The sequence below is a fragment of the Sciurus carolinensis genome, chromosome 10 (genome assembly GCF_902686445.1).
Source record: "Sciurus carolinensis chromosome 10, mSciCar1.2, whole genome shotgun sequence".
In the NCBI taxonomy this organism is placed as follows: Eukaryota; Metazoa; Chordata; class Mammalia; order Rodentia; family Sciuridae; genus Sciurus; species Sciurus carolinensis.
This window is the reverse complement of record NC_062222.1, coordinates 34,079,766-34,101,363: the sequence shown is the minus strand read 5'-3', so window position 1 is coordinate 34,101,363 and position 21,598 is coordinate 34,079,766. Positions and strand designations below refer to the sequence as shown.

General features: G+C 39.1%; 2 protein-coding genes across 7 annotated transcripts in view; one reads left to right on the top strand and one right to left on the bottom strand.

The window, feature by feature from the left end:
* Window positions 1-6,766, top strand: part of C10H4orf45 (chromosome 10 C4orf45 homolog) — a 92,138-nt gene extending 85,372 nt beyond the window's left edge. Inside the window, exon 4 of the mRNA XM_047565989.1 lies at window positions 6,571-6,766. Within this exon, the coding sequence (XP_047421945.1) occupies window positions 6,571-6,766 (196 nt within the window). The remainder of the gene's footprint in view (window positions 1-6,570) is intronic.
* Window positions 6,767-13,047: 6,281 nt separating this feature from the next.
* Fnip2 (folliculin interacting protein 2) overlaps window positions 13,048-21,598 on the bottom strand; it is a 115,346-nt gene continuing 106,795 nt past the window's right edge. For all 6 annotated transcript variants that reach the window (XM_047566167.1, XM_047566170.1, XM_047566169.1 and 3 more), the window contains 2 exons: window positions 18,597-18,712; window positions 13,048-16,653 (listed from right to left, as the gene is read on the bottom strand). In XM_047566167.1, the coding sequence (XP_047422123.1) occupies window positions 16,575-16,653; window positions 18,597-18,712 (195 nt within the window). In that variant the 3' untranslated portion in view covers window positions 13,048-16,574. The remainder of the gene's footprint in view (window positions 16,654-18,596; window positions 18,713-21,598) is intronic.

The following is a 21,598-nucleotide window of genomic DNA, read 5'->3' as shown; positions in this document are numbered from 1 at the left end:
GGATAAAAAATTAAAGTAGGGGCAGAAAATTATTTTATTCCAGGCTGGGAATGTAGCATGGTAGTAGGGCACTTGCCTCAAATGCAGAAGGCTCTGGGTTCAATAACCAGCAATAACAAAACAAAACAAAAATGAAACAATCAAGCAAACAAAAATCTATCATATTTCATCATGAATAGTTATCCTCTTAACTTTATTGCACTCAATCTCTTAGTATCCATTTCACCCACTTATAGAGACAATGGTAAATAAGCTATTGATCATTCATATCATAATGTTGGTGCCTTTTGCCATGTGTCAACATTTTAAAAACTTTTCAAGTTGTAGATGGACACAATACCTTTATTTTATTTATTTGTTTGTATGTGGTGCTGAGGATCAAACCCAGTGCCACCTCACATGTGCTAGGCAAGCGCTCTACCACTGAGCCACACCCCCAGCCTCACCATGTGTCTATATTACATAGGCTATTAGATCTATGTGGGACTTTCCAGAAGACCTGGTAACACGTGTATGCTTGCTCAATAAAATCTTGAAGACAAGAGTAACGTACATAGAGATAGCTTCTGAATTCTTGAGGCTATTAATTGCCTAAAATTGCCCCAACTAGTTAGTCCACTGTTACTTTGGATCTTTATTTAATTAATTAATTTATTTTGCAAAGCTGGGAATGGAACCCAAGGACCCTTTGTCAATAAATTATAAACCCAACCCTTTTTATTTTTATTTTGTGGCAAGGTCTTGCTAAATTGCTGAGGTTGACCTTGAATTTGTAATCCTCTTTTCTTAAAAACATTTATTTTATCAATGTATTTATATGTGGTGTTGAGAATTGGACCCAGTGCCTCCCACATGCTAGGCACGCTCTCTACCACTGAACCATAACCCCAGCCCTTGTAATCCTCTTGACTCAGCTTCTCAAGCAGCTGGGATTAAGGTGGGTGCTACTCCACCAAGTTGGAACTTTATATTAAACAGGCTAAGTGACCACTCAAAGGTCGAACCTCAATTTTTCCAGCTTCCTGAAGACAGAGCATAAAATAAGTAAGCATAACATATGTTAGATAAATCTCTATAAGCTCCTTAGGATTTTGATTACTAAAAATTAGCTTCTTTTTATAAGCTTCTTTCTCTTTCCACTTCTGAGAATCTCCTGGGCAAAAAATATTCAAGGATAAACTCCATTAATATTTTAATTTTTCTCTATTAATAAATGCTGAACATAGTTGCATATTACTTTGATTTGTCCAAAAGCAAAATATCAAAATGACCTCCTATTTTCTATAATCTCCATGACAGCTGTTGATCCAGGATCAAATAAGTGTTATCCCAGAGGATTAAGATTAAATGTTTAGAAATCAAGACACAACATTATCAGGTATGATTCCGTGAAGGCAGAGCGTAAAGGAGGATGGACATGTAAGAAATCAGGCTGGTCTCAATGCAATGGTGTCTAAGGCTAACCTGGAGCATGACCAATTTCCTGTCCGTCCTTTGTGGCCCTCCCCCTTTGAAATATGCTTTCTTGGGAAGGGTCAGTAATGGTGCTATGTAGCACCTCTTCTGGGTGGTGTGTACCAGCAGCCTGGTCTCTAGTTGTAGAATGAATGGCAGCTGCAGGGAGGGTGGAAGGGAGTCTTTTTCTAAGCGTGTCTGAAGTCATACCACACATGCGGCTGCCTGTGTCAGCAGCAGCCCCCACTCCACCTCTGAGGAAGGCTAATTTGGAAAAGAAAAATATGATGAAACACATCTTTGAGGCTCCCACTGAAATTCCTTGGAAGATTCTGACCAAAGATGTGGACTACATCATAAATGCAAAAGATCCATCAAAAACAGAGGTCTTGTTTTTTTGCAAATGTCCCGAGGAGAAAATAACAGAGAAAAAAGCTTGTTTATCCAGAAAGCACAGACCTTGCCAAACGGTTTCTAAATGTGTTCCTCAAAAATTTCCATGTGCCATCCGTGGCTTTTTTATACTTCCGGAAATGGACAAAGCTGAAATCAATGATGATGTTAGAAAACAAACACTTAAGAAACAAGCTTGCTGAGAAACCAGATAGTCTTGCCTTTAGGTCACCACCTAGATACGGCACTAGAAACAAGAGCACACGAATGCATAGAGGTGCATCACTTCATGATGCCATAAGGAGAATACAAAACCCTGCCTAATTATTTCCACATAATTCCCCTATTGAAACTCAAGTGAGTCTGGGGTCTACATTAGGCGATTAGACTGATTCACTGCAACTTAAACAGTGACTTTTTTTTCTTTAACTATGGAATTCAAAAAGATAGTAATTTTGCCATTTATTGGAATCTATTTTTAGACAGAACTCAGACAATGTGGGTCAGAAGAGAAATTGTTTTTCCTGGACCTGATTGACACTGGGTAGTCAATGGTCCAGAATAATCGTCTATTTCAATCAATTTAAATAAACACATTTATTTAAACCAATTTGTTTTCTAACACTCAGAGGGTTCATTGAATTGTTTGGTCGTGAATCAAAGTGGTTGCCACATGTCCATGGTGGGCCTAGGCAGAGTCACCAAAGGTAGAAACATGGACGACCAAGTACAGTGCCACCCCTAGCAGGGCTCTGCCTCAGCCACCCAGAGTGTTTTCTCTGGCAGAAGTGTTCAAATGAAAGTCAAGTTGTTCCATCAGTTTTAGACAGTTATGTAAGCAAGGCCCAGTCAGTCTTTTGTGAACTGAGTGCTAAAGTCTATATCACCATCTTCAGTTCATTTCTCTGCTGTCCAGGCTGCTAGGAAAATACTGATCATTTCTCAAATAACCAATGGCTTTCTAAGAAAAATGTAAACATTGCTATATTATAAAAATAAGTCAAATAGTAAAAGACATTATAAATTTAAAATCAATTCCACCATGCTCCAAAACCTCTATCGTTTGTCACAGTCTAAGGATAGAACATTTGTGTGTGTGCTTTTTTACAAATGTAAGCAAAATTGACTGAAAATATGTTTGATGTCAGGAACTCTGTAAAAACAAAAAAGTAAAATAGGGGCTGGGGGTGTAGCTCAGTGGTAGAGCAGTTGCCTAGCATGCATGAGGCCCTGGGTTCCATCCCTAGCCCTGCAAAGAAAAGAAAAGGAAACAGTTCCTTCCCTCTCCTCTCAGATTTAACTGAAGGTGAGAGTCAACATGACAACATCATGTGTATTAGATATGACCAATGTTCTGTGGGAAAGAGAGGAGGGAATAATTGTGGATAGACATCAAGGGATGCTTTCCATTGCTCCTGGTGACTTGAGATTCCAGGGACATATGATGTTCTGAATTTAGATTATAAAATATTTTAGCACTGAAGTAAGAACTAAATATGTGCAACTAAGTATGTGTTCTTTTTAAAAGTAGTAGAATTACTTCTTTTTAAATTTTTCATTAGAGCATTATAGTTATATATAGTAGTCGGGTGCATTTTGTCAAAATCATACATGCATGGAATTGGATTTATTTTGTTTCAGTCCCCATTCCTCACCTCTCTCCCTCCTCCCTCTCTCCCTCCTCCCTCCCTCCCTCAGTTTTCCCTCCTCTACTGATCTTCCTTCCACTCATTTGTTCACTTATTTATTTTTTTATAGAATTGATGAACATCTTACTACTCTTCTCTTTTTTAAAAAAATAATTTGAATTTTATCTTTTATTTATTTGTTTTTATGTGGTGCTGAGGATTGAACCCAGTGCCTCACCTATGCTAGGCAAGTGCTCCACCACTGAGCCACAACCCCAGGCCTCTGTTTATTTTTGATTGGTGCTTTCACCTATGCACGGAGGTGAAATTCCCTAGCATGTGCACATAGCATGATTTGGTTAAATCCTCCCCTTTCCTGTTCCTCCTCCCCCACACTCCATCTCCTTCTCCTACTTCACAGATCTTCCCTATATCTTTATGATATCTGATCCCCGCTCCCTTTTTCCCTTATTTTGCTCTAGCTACTGCATACAAGAGAAAACATTTGACCTTGACTTTCCGACTCTGGCTTGTCTTGCATGTTCTCCATTTCCATCCATTCACCTGTAAATGCCATCATTTCATTCTTCTTTATGACTGAATAAAACTCCACTGTGTATATATACCACATTTTCTTTATTCATAGAATTACTTCTATAATACATTAAAGAAAAGGCAACACATTTGCATGAAGTGGTTTTCTCATCCATCCTTAATCAAGCTAATATAAACCATTAGCAACACCTGTCCCATACTTTCTAACCATCAGGTATCTTGCCCGTTAAAGTTTCTTGAAGTTGTTCCCAGCTATTAAGCTGTATTTGTAAATAATAAGACTCAATAAATTCATCAACAAATAACAGACCATAGGGCACTACTCCTATGTTCTTGGGAGAGAAAAAGGAGGTTGCAGAAGCAGATGGCTGGGACAGGGATGGAGAGGGTGGATGATCTTTAAATTCACTCAGTTCTCTTTTCCCTCTCCCTTCCTTATTCCTCTATCCTCTGAGATGAGTGTCAACTACATGTCAGGCAAGGTAATGGTGGTCTTGGGATTCCAACATAAGATACATTCTGAACCTTTTAAGGAGCACTGAGTTTGAATGGAGAGAGTGTGCTGAGTTAGAAATTTCAGAATATTTTAATGGTCTTAGTAAAGGGTATCAAATATCATGTGTTATTGGAAGAAAGAAAAGTCACTGACTCACTGGAATGAGGGAAGTCTTTACAGAAGAGCTGGCTTGATTTTACGTTTTTGTTTCAGCAGGGCTGGGGATGGAACCCCACTTCTCTTCTCTCACATGCTAGACAAGTGCTCTGCCCCTGAGCTGCACCCCAGCCCCACGGTGACATTTAAAGCCCCTTCTTGGGTAAAGGAGGAGGGAGGGGAATGAAGGACAAGCTGAAGGATCAGGTCTGAGAGCACAGTTTCTTTCGTGTTCTCAGAGGTGAAGGATGGAGGGACGAGGAAGGGTCGTGTGTGTCTGAAAGCAGGGGTGGGCTGAGGGGAGCAGGTCAGGAGGCCCCATCCCATGATCAGACCATGTTAAGAAAGAAAGACAAAAACCAAACAGCAAAGACCAACGCCCCGGGTGTTGTACTTCGGAGTCTGGACTTCATTCTGGGGCCTGGGGATGTCAGTGAAGGGTTTGCTGGTTAATGCCACGTCACTGCCCTCCCGCCCAGGGATGCTGTGATTCCAAGGAGTGGGAAGGGAGTGTCTGACCCCGTGTGCTGTGAGAATTCTTTGCCCTCTGGCTTCCTGCAGCTCTCTGCTCAGGCATGACCTCTTGCCTGCCCTCACAGAAAGAGAACGCCCTGGATTTGCATTCCTCATCTGCCTTTATTTTGCCTCACAGTACTTCCCACACAAAATCCTTGAAGTTTCTTTGTCTTAATAGCCCTCCAGTGCTGTGGTGTCATGCCTGGAACATAGTAAATGCTCGCCTATCCAGAGTGGAGAGCAATGCTACAGATCTTGGGCCAAACAACTTGGTGCTGTAGTTTGGATCTTGAATGTCCCCAAGGGCCCACCTATCAAAGACTCAGTCCCTGGTCTGTGCCCTTGGGAGGCGATGGAAACTTTCAGAGGTAGAGGTGAGGTCTTCTGGTAATTGGGGGAGGGGAGGTCCTTGAAGAGGACTGTGGGACCCCATCCTTTCCCTCTTGCTCTCTCTCACTTTCCAGTCATGATAAAAGTGACTTTTTAGACCAAACTCTCCCCCACCATGATCACAGGCCTAAAAACAGCAGACCCAACCAATTATGGCCAGGAATCTCTGAAGCCAGGAACTAAAAAACAAAACTTTTTTTCTTTATATAAGTGAATTATCTCAGGTATTTGTTACAGTAACAGAAAGCTGACTTGGGAACCCATGAAACTGAGATTCTGGAATTTTGTGGTCACCAAAAGGCTCTGGCAGCCTAGGTCAAGGAATGATGGGGAGAAGTTCCAAGAGATATTCTCAAGTCTTCTGAGTGAGATGGCAAGTCCTTACCTGTACAGTTCTTTTTCTGTCTGTTTCCTAGAGTTGGGAAGGTATGGGAAGGTAGGGCTGAGGTAATGCTCTAATTTAAGGTGTTTGGAACCTAGCCAAGGATCTCACTGCAGAAAGAGAATGAAGCACAGAACTTTCCTCTAAAATACTGTCAAAAGCCAGAGTTTGAAATCACAAAGCTGGTATTCTCTTAGATGCCCATGGGACTTCAAATGGGCAGGCCATGACCTTCAGAACTCAAGGTCTCATGAGGTGCCAGCCTTAACGTGCCACCTGCAACTTCACAGCATCTTTCATGCTTGGCTCTGAAAGGACATGAGAGGAAATCGTGATACATCAAGGTTTTCTTAAAGTGTCCATCTGGGGGCGGTTCTGGGCATCTCCAGTAACTGACTGTCTGGTGATTCAGAGTGGGGAAGGGTCTGGAAACTTCTCAGAATGCCTGCTGATTGGTCAGGCCCTCAGCTTTCCCAAGTCACTTGGCTGGAAATCACCTCAAGTCACCAAAGAAACACAAATCTCAACTCTCTGAAAACTCATGGCCTTGGTTCTAGATCTTTTCTGTCAGAGAACCAACCAGTTTGTTCCTATTTCAGGCAACCGAAGCCTTTTATCTTGGATAAGCAAGGAAGACACGGTCGTGGTTTTATGGCCTGGAACATGAGTGATTACGAAGACACCACTCAGAGGAATTCCAAATGGGCTGTCCTCGTTAGGCAGAGTAAATCACCATCACCAAGAGCTTCCAAACCTTCCAAGCTGCCGAAGCTAACAAAAACGGAAGCGGTATGACCTATTGTTTTTCTGAATCATCATAGAAAAAATTCAGCCTGATTTAAAATATGAAGGAGAGTGCTTAGTAATAATACTAACAGTTTTATAGCTCCTTTTAGTTTCGTCAAATCATGTTGTGATCTATATTGGATTTCCACAGAAACATCCATTCAGTGGGTAGGTGGATATTATTCCCATTTTACAGCTAAGGAAAACAAGCAGTTTTGTAGGTCAGTCCTTAGAATGGTTTATTAATTGCCTGGTTTAATCTGGAGAGAATGACCATCCCTTTGGTTTCCAAAGGCTGAGAAAAGAGTCTTTAAAATCAATGTAAATCTGTAATTCCCTTTAAAACCTTCACACATTGGTTAGTATATGAAGAATATACCAGTTCAAAATATGAGTTTTTTTCCCCTTTGCAATCTAGGGAATCTTGGGAAGTCCATAATTTCCTTCAATTTTTTTTAAAGATAGGGATATTTGGTTATTGTTCTGAAAATTTTGTAGTGTTAATGTGAGAATTGAGTAAATAATGTCTTAGAAAAAAAAAAAGAATGGGTAAGTATATATTCAAAAATGATTTCCTGAGGTCTATTTACAGATCACTTTACTAATTTAGTTTTCTGCCTAATCCAATAGCACAATGCCCTTTGTAGTCATTTAAATAGTTTGACAGCAAATTTCCATCATAAAAAAGGAGATAGATCAAGTCCATTAGACCTGTTCCCTACAAGAAGAGTTGTCTTGCTCCATTGAAGAATCTTGTCAACTCACTAGAATATTACTTACCCTGTGTCATCTGAGATCTGATTCCTTAGCAATTAATTATGTCTGTTAGAAAAATTCTGCCAGGGAGCTGTATTGGTCCTCCGTGGGTAGGTCCTGACCCCAGGGACAGTTTTATGGAAAAGGGGAGCTGTCTAGTCACTAACATTTCTCTGTGGTCTGAATTCTGGGATGGGTCTCATGAGATGATTTATTGGGATATGTGTGGAGGAAGGAGGCTTGGGTTAGTTACTTTCTATCATTTTTGAGCAGGACTAGGCTATCACAGTTTATAGGCCTGTAATTCCAGCAATTTGGGAAGCTGAAGCAGGATTATTTCAAGTGGAGGCCAGCCTGGGAAGTTTAGAAAGACTCTGTCTCTAAATAAAATAAAAAGGGATAGAGATGTAACTCAGTTGTGAAGTTTCCCTGGATTCAGCAGTACCCAATACTGCCCCTACCACCTGCAAAAAAAAAAAAAAAAAATGTTTAAAAGACTTATTTTAAAATTTCAAATTTACTGAGGACATTGCAAGAATTCCTCTTACACTTTTCACTCAGACCTACAGTTCTTAATTTTATTTGCTTTAATCTACTACCTCCCTCCTACACCTCTCTCTACACACACACACACACACACACACACACACACACACACACTTCAGGGCTAATTGCAGATATGAGATTCTTTTATTAATTGACCTTATATTTTTCCCTGATCCAGGATTCATGCTAGGGTCATGTATTATATTTAATTATCATCCCTTTAGTCTTCCTCAATTTGGAAGTTTCTCAGCCTTATCTTTTACTACACCCCCATTTTTGAAGACTACATGCTAGTTCTGTAATTTTTTTTTTTCAATAGAGGTTTGTCTGATGTCTCCTCATGAGTGGATTCAGGTTGTGTTTTTTTAATATTTTTTGATTCATTGTACACAAATGGGGTACAACTTTCATTTCTCTGGTTGTACATGGAGTCACACCATTTGTGTTCTCATACATGTACTTAGGGGAATGATGTTTGTCTCATTCTATTATCTTTCCTTCCCCTTGCCCCCTTCCCACCCCTCATTTCTCTCTACACAATTTATCCTTCCTCCATTCTTCCCTTACTCCTTCCCCACCCCTGTTATGTATCATCATCCATTTATCATAGAAATCATTCAGCTTTTGGTTTTTTGAGATTGGTTTATTTCACTTAGCATGATATTCTCCAATTCCATCCATTTACCTACAAATGCCATAATTTTATTCTTCCTTATGGCTGAATAATATTCCATTGTGTATATATACCACAGTTTCTTTATCCATTCAGCTCTTAAAGGGCCTCTAGGTTGGTTCCACAGTCTAGCCATTGTGCATTGAGCTGCTATAAACATTGATGTGGTTGCGTCACTGTAGTATGCTGATTTTAAATGGGATAGCCAGTCAAACGGTTGTGTGGTTTTGACAGGAATCCCAGATCCATGGAGCATCATTCTCAGTGCCTCCTATCCAGATGCACCAGATGTGGGTTTAACTCAACATTGGTGAAGGTAGTTGATCACTTGGTCACACCTCTTCCTTTCCACAAACAGAATACTGTCATTTGAAATAATCTTTGTCACCTAGGCTTTCTCCTAAATTTCCAGACATACATGAAAAACTGTCTTCCAAGTCCACTTTTTGGACCCCCCCAAAGAGTTGTGCGTATTAAATAAGTACTCACCAGCCCCCCTCAGCATAAATTCTCTCCTCCTGGGAAAATAACTTGAAGCAAGTATTCCCATGTATTCAAAAGCAAATAATGAATACCACACGTGGAAAACCTCCAACAAGGTGCCTCACCCTTTGACCATCAGGAGTGGTGGCCATTAGCACTCTTACCTGAGATACTCGTACATTTTCCATTTTTCCTCTGCAGGAGTGAGAAGTACACATTGAAAGAAGTAAAACTTTTATCTTAGGAGGCCATGGAGGGAAATTTAAAAGCATGAACCTCTACACAGTAGCCCATGCTTTCATCCTTTATAGAGATGGATGACAATGGTGATGTTTTATATTCATACTTTTTTTTTTTTTACTTAAAAATTGGAGTTTAGAACTTAATTATCTTTCTAAAAAAGTACAGTTGATAATATTTAACAGTATGTATCATTCTTGTACACATTTACCACAAATGCTCTTACAGATATTTTTGGAATTCAATTGGACAAATTTCTAAAATTGCATATCTTGCCAATATCTTTTTAAAATTACAAAATGTGTCTCAAGTTCTATTCATTTATTTTCCCTTTTTGATTTTTGTTAATTTTTTTCTCCAAATTAGTAATAGCTAACTAAATGTAAGATTTGGGGGCATATGACACTTTCAACATCAGTCATTTATATTTCATTTCATTGCCTGCAAATATTCATACTTCCCCCCTTGATTGCAATACATGAACATCAATATTAATGAATGATATTCTTCCTTCATTCACTCACCCAGTGTGAGTTTAATAATCTTGCTGGGCACAGTGGCACATAACTATGTAAGCTTGGGAGGCTGAGGCAGGAGGATTATAAATTCAAAGCTAGCCTTAGCAACTTAGCAAGGCTCTAAGCGACTAGGGAAACCATGTCTCGAATGAATGAATGAATGAATGAATGAATGAATGGACAAATAGGCCTGGGGATGTGGCCCAGTGGTTAAGTGTCCCTGGGTTCAAGCCCTAGTGCCAAAAAAAAAAAAAAAAAAAAAGCTTCCAGGTAATGTAGTTGATGCTAGTCTGGGGATCTTGAGTGGCAAGGTGCCAGAAAATCTGACAACAAATTGAATTTTGAGCTAGGAACAGGAGGGAATTGATGAGGAGAGAGTAGGAAGAATAGATTTTTAGGGCAAAGGTACTGATAACAGTACTTTTGGGGGAGTATATGTGGTTCAATAGGGCTGGATAATGGACTACAAAGATGCCAGGCATGGGGCACACACTCGTAGTCCCAGCTGCCCTGGAGGATGAGGCAGGATTGCTTGAATCCAGGAGTTTGGGATCAGCCTGGGCAATATTGGACCCCATCTCTTAAAAAAAAAGTAAAGAGTGTAAAACATCTGGTGATGAGGCCGCAGAAGACATACCAGCTGGGTCATTGGAGAGTACATGACAAAGGAACTTGGGTTTTATGGGAGCTGATATTTAAACAGAGGAGGGATGGGTGAATTTTCATTTTAGAAAGCCGTACACATCATCCTGGAAGAGGAATGATCAGGAGCCACTGGATATGAAAAAGAGGTGAGGTCAGAGGGCATTTCAGGAACTCAATGGACAAACAAGGAAGGGCTGAAGTAAGGCAGAGAGCAGAGAAAAGGTGATGCATTTGAGATGTAAAGTCAGTTCAAGTGCACTCTATGCTGACTGGGAAAACTCAGCTTCCATGGGAAGGAAGGAGGTGGAGGCTGGGCCTCAGTCCTCAGTGAGAGTGGCAGAGGCCGAGAATGAATGGGAGGAAAAGGAGTGGAAGCCAAGTAGACTTCTCCAGAAAATCCCTAGCTGTCAAAGGAGAGAAACCAGATATAGACCAGGGCTTACTATAGGTGACACTTTGTTTTTTAATTATTTTTTAAACACTTTCAGTAGAAAAAGCTAGCAGATTGAGAACCTAAAGATGAGGGAGAGATGACTGAGTTCCAAGTTCCCCAAACAGAGGGAGATGCACAACTGTAGGAATTCACACACAACCGTAGGGATGAAACTTTATAGGAAGGCAACTTTTTTCTTGCACTTTTAATGTTACCTCTTTCCTTTCCATCTGTCATGGTTTAGATATGTCTCACACAAAAGCTCATGTGAGACAATGCAAGAATATTCAAAGGTGCATTGATTGGATTATGAGAGTTTTAATCTGATCAATGGATTAATCCACTGATACAGATTAGGTGGTAATTGAAGGTGGATGGAATGAGGCAGGAGGAAGTACATCACTGGGGGTGTGTCTTTGGGGTTATAGTTTGTCCCTGGCAAGGCTTTTTCTGCTTCCTGGTTGTCATGTCCTGAGCTGTTTCCTGCTGCTACATACTTCTGCCATAATGTTCTGCCTCACCTCAGGCCCAGAGCTATGGAGTTGGTCATCTCTGCATTGAACCTCTGAAATTGTGAGCCAAAATAAACTTTTCCTCTATGTTGTTCTTGTCAGCTCTTTTGGTCACAAGGATGAAAAAAAAAACAACTATAACTCCAACTCGAAGGGTTGTTTCTTTTATTTTTGTTTTTCAACTTTTATCTGCATCACATATTCAGATTGTATGACTTGTAAAAGGGATAATAGTACTGTTTACCATGTGAAAACTCTTTGTTTGGAAGTCTACTTCCTATAACTTGGAAGGACTGTTCTGATCCTACCCAATTCCATACTAGGTCATTCTAAGTGTTACTGGACTGATCTCTTCCATACCTTGGTCAGGGATCTCCAGGGAACGAATAAGATGCAGGTGTGTCTGTATTTAGAGAGCAAGGGAGAAAGGTGTTTTGTAAGGAACTGGTTCACATGATTGTGGGAGTTGGAAAATCCAAACTCTGCAGGGAAAGCCAGCAGGTTGGAGACATAGGGAAGAGGTGACATTGCAATTTGGATCTGAGGCTGTCTTGGGGCAGAATTACCTCTTCTTGGGGGCATCTCTTTTTTCTTGCCTAAATTTTTCAATTGAAGAGGGTAATCTTCTTTATTCAAAGTTTGCTGATTTAAATTTCATCTTAAATAATATCTTCCTTAGTAACACCCAGACTGGCCTTTGACCAAATAGCTGAGTCCTGTGGCCAAGCCCAGTTGACACATAAAATCCACCCTCATAGTGCCAATCTATAGGCACCAGGGAACCAAAATGTGACATGGGGTACACATGTATATTTAAGTCCTTTATCGATGGCATGCTTTAAAAGACTGCTTCAGGGAACATGAAAAACACTTGAAATTTTCAATCAAAAAGAATTTTGAAATACCTAATACAACTTCTCCCTACATTCTTTAAGGTAATCTAACAAAGTATGCTATTCTTTGGTACAGAAGTTATATTTAATGTCATATTTTTTCTTGAGATATTATCAAGGTAACTCATCCCTTTTCCTAGTAAATATTTTCTAATGCTCCCTTATTATCCCAAAATAAAATTCAGAAAATATAACTTAAACAATTTATAACACATAAATGCAATCCCCTAGATGTACTGTCTAAAAAGTAACATTCTGTACATAGTAAAATCATGTATAAAACACATTGTGCTTCATGTAAAGCAGAACTCAATTTTCAGCCAAGATTATTTTTAGAAGGGTTTTTACCCACATGAATGTCTAGCAGGATGTCTGAAGGTCCACTGGTCCTGGGGCTATCTCACATTTTGTAGGACATTTTGCCTTCCCTACTTGCCATGCCAGTATCCCTCATCTGTCTGCTAACCAAAACATCCCATTTCCAAAACACACCTGTTGAAAAATCATTGACGAATATAATGAACTTGTTTGTAATAAATGAGACTCTATATATAATTAAATTTAACAAATCACATGCAGTACCAGTAAATGTTCAAGATAAATTCAAAAGGTTTATTGCACCAAATGCCACAGAAAAACTGATCAAAATAATACATGAACAAGTTTTAAGAAAAAATTTCCAAACATTGACATTGGTATCTATTCAGCTCATCAAAATTATAAAGTCCTAACAATTTCTCTTAATGGAGTTTCAATAGCAATTCCCGGAATTTTCACCTTCTTTTATCTGCCTCAAATTTAAGGATATTGCAATCTCACTTCCTAGATATATGGTTCATCAAATTTTGACATTTAAAAGTTAACATTCAGAGGGGATGTTTGATTTAGAGAAATTATATTAAAATATTCCCCCAAGCAGAATTAAACAAAACAAAACAAATGGTTCACATTAACTAAAAGAAGTTAAAGACTTTTTCAATTTAATGGTGAAAGTATGCAAGAATGAAATGCTCCCCAAAGTACATATTAGTGGAAAAACCCAGACATTTAAAAGAATTTAGGGGTCACTTTATATTCTTTATATACAACCAACTCTAGTGAAGAACCTAAAAAGCTACAGACTAAATTTTTATAAAATCTGAGGACCTAATTATAAGAGCCCAAACAACAGTTTAGTATCATTTAGCAAGGGGGAAATGTCCTCCCTCCAAAAAAGTTAATTTTGAAAAATATGGTCAGTTTAAAAAGTTGCAATGTGTAAACGGCAGTTCCATGGGATGTGAAAAGATTATAGTTACTTTCATTAAAAAACAGCACACTTCAGAAAATGGATTGAAGCCTGTACAAAAAGCTATTTAACACTGATAAAAATAAAATACTTTGGAATTATGCACAAGTATGGAAGCTACATTTCAAATTTTCATTGTCATGTTTAAAACATACACAATTACCTTTACATTCATATCACTTATCAATTTATTTTAAAAATAAAACTGCAACATGCTAGAAAGAGGTCCATCACAGTAACATTTACATACTTCTGCTCTGTCATGCCTCACTAGCTTGCTTGGAAAAGCAAGATGCTACAAAAGTCACACTCAACAGGTAAGACTTAAAAGTTGAAGAAACCCTAAAGGTGGAATCCTGTCAACTGAGGTAGATTTCTTTATTTTTTATTTTTTTTATTTTTTTATTTTTTTTATTTTTTGAGGTGGGCATGGGAGCAGGTGGGATCCCTCTCACTGTTCAGCTGAGACAAAATGAAGTCACTGGGTGGTTTGTGACGTGCAAGCGGTTGTCTCTCAACACAATTCCATGAGATTTTTTTCCTTTATCGCTTCTAGGAAGAGGTTGAATGTTAAATATTTAAAGGAGGCTTAAAAAAAGAGCAGCAACATTCTTGGTGTGTTTTTGTAGGTGATAGACATGAGGATTCGGCTCTGACAGGAATCCTGAGTGTCACTGAGACGACCCCCACCTGTGACCCACTTGTAGCTTCCCAATAGGCCTTTTTCCAAGAGTGAGTTTTGGGACATTAGATCAAGAGGCAAATTAAATTTCCTCAGGCTTTAAGGGGCTGGGCTAAATTTTTTATGTATGGAAATGAGAATCAGTCATTTAAAGCTCAATTTTCCCTGTAAGCATCTGATTTTCAACATGCCGCTATGCCCACATTAGAACTGAATGATTTTGAATCAGGTTATTTTCTATGAAACCCTGGAAGGTGGTGACTGAGGCAAGGTGCCCACAACACGTAAACAAGGAAAAGGGAACCAGAGACGAGGGGAATGCTTGAAGCTGGTGCAGATGGAAGAGCTGTAATGACAGTTTTGACAATTTATTCACATGCAAGGTAAAGCAAATGCTGAGTGGGCTGAGCCACAGGTGGGGTTCATTTTCCTTCTGTAACATCACAGAAACACTGATGTCACAGAACCAGAGAACTGAAAACACCAAACTCAAATGTTAGGCAAAGGAAATGGAAAACTTCAATTTTGTGAAACCAAGACATAAAATGCAAATTAAAGATCTCCAGAACCTTGAAGCACCCATCTACTTTCACAGCACAAAGGAGAAAGAGGAAGGTAGCAGTTCTGACCCATTCCTAAGAAATAAATAGTACAGCCATTTACCTCCATTGGTATAGCTGTATACTCTCAAACAAATAATGACAGACAACGAGAGACAAACCTATGTCACTTTATGGATAGAGTCAGGATTTTATCAAATATAAAATATGAACTAATTCCAACCCATAAAAAAGAGGTCACCTCATACTCTTAGATTCATGGAAAGGACTGAAATGCTAACAATGCTTTGCCTTACTACATTAGCTCCTGTCTTTTAACCATCATGTTTAAAATTGTTGAAGTGTTTTATTTTATCCTACATGTCAGGACTTAAGTCTGTTTCATGGTTAGTAAACTAAGTTTCTTTAATATTAACAGAAAATTGAAGTTTTCTTTTTTTTAAAGTGAATTGGACTAATAATTCTTCACTTTGGTATGTTTTATACGATGGTCAAGTTGATTTTTGGAAAGATGTTTTGAAAAAGATATAGGGATTTAAAGGTGCAGAGATGATAATGTAAAAATTTAGGCTGTGTATGGATTTTTTCTTCATGTTGAAACTAATTGCTTTCACTGGCCATCCTGAATTACTGCGGGTTTCAATTCCCACTGGGACAGCAGTGTCTTTTAAAGTATAAATAGTCATTTGTATTAACTATTCTAGGAACAAAGTGGCTCTGGCTGGAAGAATTCGCTAACAGAAACACTCTTGAGCTTATAGAAATAACTTTGGTAAATGGCCTCTCTTAAAAAGGCTGCTGAGAACTCCAAAGTATAATGATAAAACATATGGCATCAGACTATGCTTTGCTGCTACAAACTACATCTTGATGGGATCAGGATGCTACATTGACTCTTGGGTGTATTGCACCAGCAATCCATCTCTGACCTACCTGTGGCTGTATCAAAACAAGGTAAACTCTGAGGAGAAATGAGAACAGAGGGTCCCCAAAGCACTCTCTCTCTTCCCAATAGGCAATTTTCTTTCACATCTTATGGCAAAGAGCTGCTATAGCCACAAATGGCTGTCTTCATTTCACCTTTTCTTTTCTAAAAAGCAAACTCTGACCTGGAATTCAGAGTCCTTGTTTTGACTCTTCTGAGCCTAGCACATTCTGCTCTCTGCAGTTTGTGGTGCTTAAACTCTGAAACATTTGCTACTGGAATGTTACATACACTGTTTACCTACCTGCTCCAAAGTCACCCATCATTATCCTGCCTGACAGCAAAAGGTGATCAGTAACAAATGCTGCGTGTTCAATGTAGTGCTTAAGTTTTCTCCCACCAGGAAGGCCACTCTCTCCCCTGATTGATTCATGGGTAACAAAGGCCTAAAGTGTTCCTGAAAATCACAAATGCCAGTGTTTAGAGTAAACCTAAGTCTTCTCTTCCAATGAAGCATCCACTCGAAAGCAACGATGCAAAACAAACGGTGGAATGACTGTTTGCTCTTCTCATGCTTTTGATGTCACAGAGAGCTTATTCCTCTCTCCTTCAGATGAGAATTTGTTTTTCTTCTTCCAGGGAAGAACTGTCCTGAGCTTCGGCTTATAGGAGTATTTGAGCCACATAAGGGGAATGAGTACTGGCAACAGCAGTCAGCAGCGGCAGGTCGTTGGATTCAATCCTGAGTTTGAAAACAGAAAGGAATCATACTTAAAAATAGCATGATTTTTATTATTTCTAGGGTTCAAGCTTGCTAGATTATCACTGAAAACAAATGAAAAAGTAAAACAGATGTAAAGGTCGCAAGCTCTCCCAGGGCACACTGCAGGGTGGGGGCAAAGGGAAGGAGGTGCTGGAGCTGTGCTGCCTGAACGTGGGACCTGAGGCTGATCCTCCAGGGTCACTGGCTCCATTTACTTCACGTCTTCTGCTCTGTGTGCCCTATGTGACTCTGTTACACCCAACGTCAAGGTTTCCCCCCACCGTCTGATTTCCCAAGGCATAGTGATTTGGTACCTAGGTTCAAGTTAGTCTTAGGAAAATGATGATGGCACTTGATGTCTTCAGAAACCCTGGGGATCTGTTCAAGGTCATACAACTTAGATCCTCCTCAACTCCTGAGCCATGACACTGAGAGCAAAGTGACACTAGTAAGAAGCATCAGTTTCAGACAGACAGAGCTCTGGCTGCCTCTCAAAGGAGAGACAGACCTAGAATGGACACTGGCTAAATGCTACCAGTTGTTGTGGAGAAAAAACAAAAACAAAAACAACAACAAAAACAAAAACTGGCCTGTTTCAGCCTGTGGAACATGTCCTAATTCTTTCCCTTGAATTCCACAAGTTACAAATACAAGAACAGAAGCTGGCATTACTTTGTGGAGTTTTCTATTCCTTCTCCAGTAATGCTACGTACAGATCTCATTCAGACGGACCCCCTGTTTTCTACTACTCTCAGTGCTGCTGGCCCTGGCCATGGTTCGGAAGGGGATAAAGAGAAGGGATGAACACAACGAGACCTACAGATAGATGCTGAGGGGAAAACACTCTCACTGTTCTGCAGTGTTGATAGATGCCTGTCAGAGTCAGGAAACAGGGAAAGGTCCTAGAAATTAAGGACCACGTCTAGCAATAGAAAATCTTATGAGGCAGACTACAGTATGAGTCTGGTTAGGAGAGATAAACAAATACTAACGGAAAGAAAAAAACAGAGAGAGACTATGAAGTAACTGCAAGAGTGACCGACTCAAAAGGGGAAAATATTTTTAAATGAGGTATGTAAGAAAAATGTATGACAAGAAAATGCTAAGAGCCAAAGAAAACAGCCAGTCACATCCTGGGTGTGAGAGATGAAAAGTCTGACAAGAATGCAAAGGCCAGACTTTTAAAATAATACTTGCTTAGCAGGTTTAAAAGAGAATTTAAAGGTTGGTATTATAAACACAGTATTTTCTTATTCCAAGATAGGGAATATCTTCACCATGGATAAAGAGAACAATTTCCCATAGACACAATGCCTTCTTTGTTAGTTCTCTGTTGATACAGGAAGCAGAAAAACTCAAGTCAGAATTTCTCCTAGAGAAGTCATGGTAAATACCCTCTGGAAGATGACATGTATTATTGGTAATTAAGGTAAGACAAGTCTCCTTTTCAGTAGGCTCACAATAAGGGAGAAAGAGACAGTTGTTGGGGACATGTAGACAGCACCTGGAAATCCAGAAGGGCCTCTCCCTGCCACCCAGTGGGAGGCACCTGCGACTCCAGGAAGTGATACGTAAACAGGAGCTGCCACGGCACATTTGACAGTTTTGACTTTGGCATCTTATTGACTTGCTTACTAGAAATGGACAGAGTGGGATTAAGTGTTTCCTTTCAAGGGTAAAACAATCAGGGAGGAGACTGACAAAAAAGTACCACCAGCCCAAAACTCCACAATGGTTTCCAGGTGTGAAACTGGATATCGAGATACAAACAACATGCTGTTCTTCAGGGAGCTGAGAGGCAAGTGTCTGAGGGAACGTGGGCCTGAAGGCTTTGGGGTACAGGCTGAACAGGTCAGAGGACACAACATGAGGGCAAAGGTCAGCGGTCCCAGGAAGAAGAGGTAGCACTTCACAGGACTCACCCCAGCACAACACCTAATTCCTTCACGTGGACTCGTGTGTGTCCCCGAAGATACTCAGACAGCATTTTGCTTTTAAGGTACATCTCCTGCAGTCTGTCCTCGAGATGCATGATGCACTGTGGAGTCAATTGTATTCACAATGAGGGCTGGAACTCAAGTGACAGCTGATTTCTTAATTCGTTTCTAAGTATATCGCTGTAATCTCACACCTTTTCAAATATACTTAAAAAAACTACAAGTCCCATCACTAATATGTATATGAATCGGTTTTTGTTAAATGACAAGATTTTCATGTATTATTCTAGCGTTTTTTTTTTTCAAAAAAGCATTTCTACATAGTTGAAAATGTTAAAGAATTCCTTACTGATGTAATTTTTATGGCTAAAAATTCCTTAAAATGTGAATTTGTCATTAGTTACTGCACCACATAGCAATTTGCATTTTTCTTATAAGTCATTTTGTGAAGAACATCTTCGCTTGTTTTCTTCTGTATCCCAGATTATCTGAACCTAATACATTCCCAGAAGTAGAACGACTGGAAAAAGGTCATTTCAAACTTTCTGTTTTGCTTTTGAAAGTGTCTTTAACTAGGTCTTCTTAATGACAATAAAGAAAAGGCAATTATTTTCAGGACATTTTTACCCTTGGAACTGTGTCCAGCTTCAGTTTTTAGAGAACACCAACCATCTGTGCCTTTCACCAGAGGCAAGTACTTTTGTACTTGGCAGGCACGGCCACCCCAGCACCTTCAGTAAGACATCTGATGGCTTTGGCAAGGGCAATTCCATTATACATACTTTTCTTCTAGACCATTAGGGCTGTTATTTTCAAGGTAAAAAGATTAACAGATGCATTTAAAAACTGTGATCTTGACCATCTGGGCTGATCAGTGGCACTAAAAAGTATCTGTTAGAGATTCTACCTTTTCAGCTTCTCATTGCCTTGGCTACACTGTGTGGGATGGAAGGAACACAACACAACTACTAAGTGGCTAAGTGATATCAAAGCAAGGGGATTCCACCAATTCTCATGGAAATGTTTTCCCCAGTGAAGAGTGAAGTGGCCTCCAGTTAAGTTTTAGTTCCTTATGGAGTAGAAATACAAAGATTTCAAAAGGACTATTCCAAAATATAAAAAAGACCATTCATATTATATTGAATCCTTTGGGTTTTTATGTGCATGTGTGTTGTGTGTTCTGTGTGCTGGGGACTGAACCCCAGGGGTTCTTTACTGAGCCACATCCCTAGCCCCTTTGATTTTTTATTGAGACAGGGTCTAAATTGCTGAGGCTGGCTTCCAACATGTGATCCTCTTGCCTCAACCTCCCTATGTAGCTGGTATTCTAGGCATGTGCACTGGGCTTGGCAAATCCTTTGTTTTAAAACAGTTAATTTATAGTGTTTTCACAGACTGCATGAAAAGGATATGATACAACATGGAAATAAACAGAATTCTGGTCTTAGGAATTTATACCAAATATGAAATCAAAACATACAGAAAGTTTTTCAAAAAGGCTTGATTATCAAATAGAACTATGATGTTTTAAAAAAATTCTCTCTATGGGATTTTATTTCTGAGATAGACTTCTTGAATTCCAAACTTCTAAAATTTTAAATACCTATTTTATCCTTTGGTACTAAAGGCCCTAATCATTTATGTTTCATTTAAATGATATATAAAGAGAATTTTAAACTGCAGATGAAATTTTTTTGACATTGGTTTATCAGGTTAAATAAATCATTCTTATTATTACATGTTTAAACATTCTTCCATCCAAATGAAGTCAAAAGAATCAGATATATAATTTGTTGGTTTGATAAGCAAAATGTCATATGTAACAAGAACTATGTATCATAGATGAAATATAAAAGTTTGGTAATACTTATAGCAGTAAAACTATGGATTCTAACATATAATTTTTCCCTTACAAAAATGGAGACATCAGTCTCTAAGTTAGCACAACTCAACCTGCTTGTAGAAGAAAACCTGCCTACAAATGTAGAACAGAAAATAAGATCACAATAACCCATAAGTGCTTCTCATATTACCCTAAGACAGACATCCTACAATAGTATGCTTTAGTTTAAATCCCAAATAAAGATTTCAGTGAAAAGGTATTGTCAGTTTTTACTGTTCCATGAAACTAATTGTTATTAACTGACATGCCAATAATAGTGACTCACTGAGGTCTTATAACATCTAACTCTATTCCAAATACTTTACATGAATTATCTAATTTTCATAAACATGAGATAGGTGCTATTATTTCTCCAGAGTTGCAGAAAAAGAAACTGAGGCTTTGAGAGTTCACATAAGTAAGTAGTAAAACTTGGATGTGACTCTAACCTGGGCACTGACTAGTAATGCATGCATGCTGGCTTTTCACCAACATGTTGGCATGGTGTTTTGACAATTTAACAAAGCATTATCCTATCCCTAATTTTCAGAGGATTCTCAAAGCTCAGTTGTACTGTCTTCATTTTACAAATGAGAAAGTTGAGATTCAGAGACACTCAGAATTATTGATTGGCTCACAAATAATCAGTAGCGAAGTTGAAAACTTAATCCAGTTATGACCTCTGGTCTTTCTGCCACGCCACACTGCCACCATTTTTAAACAATCATTATTTCAGAGCACCTTCTTCAAAGCCACAAAAAATCCTATTTCTGAGTAATGTGGTACAACCACAGATATGACCTTAAGAATCCACGAAAGTGATCACTTCCCTCGCAATCAGTATATTTAATTATATTCAGCTTCCCACTTTGTTGTTAAATAGCTCTGAATAATTTCCCAAGGTCAGAAGGGAGACAGAGGTTTTGGTTTGGAGCCACTCTGCAGAGAGCAACCCTGCAGAGAAGGGAGGAAAGAGCAGACTGCTCCAGCCAAGTGTCTTCCCGAGGACAGCTCACTCAGACTTTTCTCAGATGTACACCCTTTGGCTTCTCTTCTTCTGAAACATTTCTCCCTCCCCTATTAAATGTATTTCCTCTTTTAATCT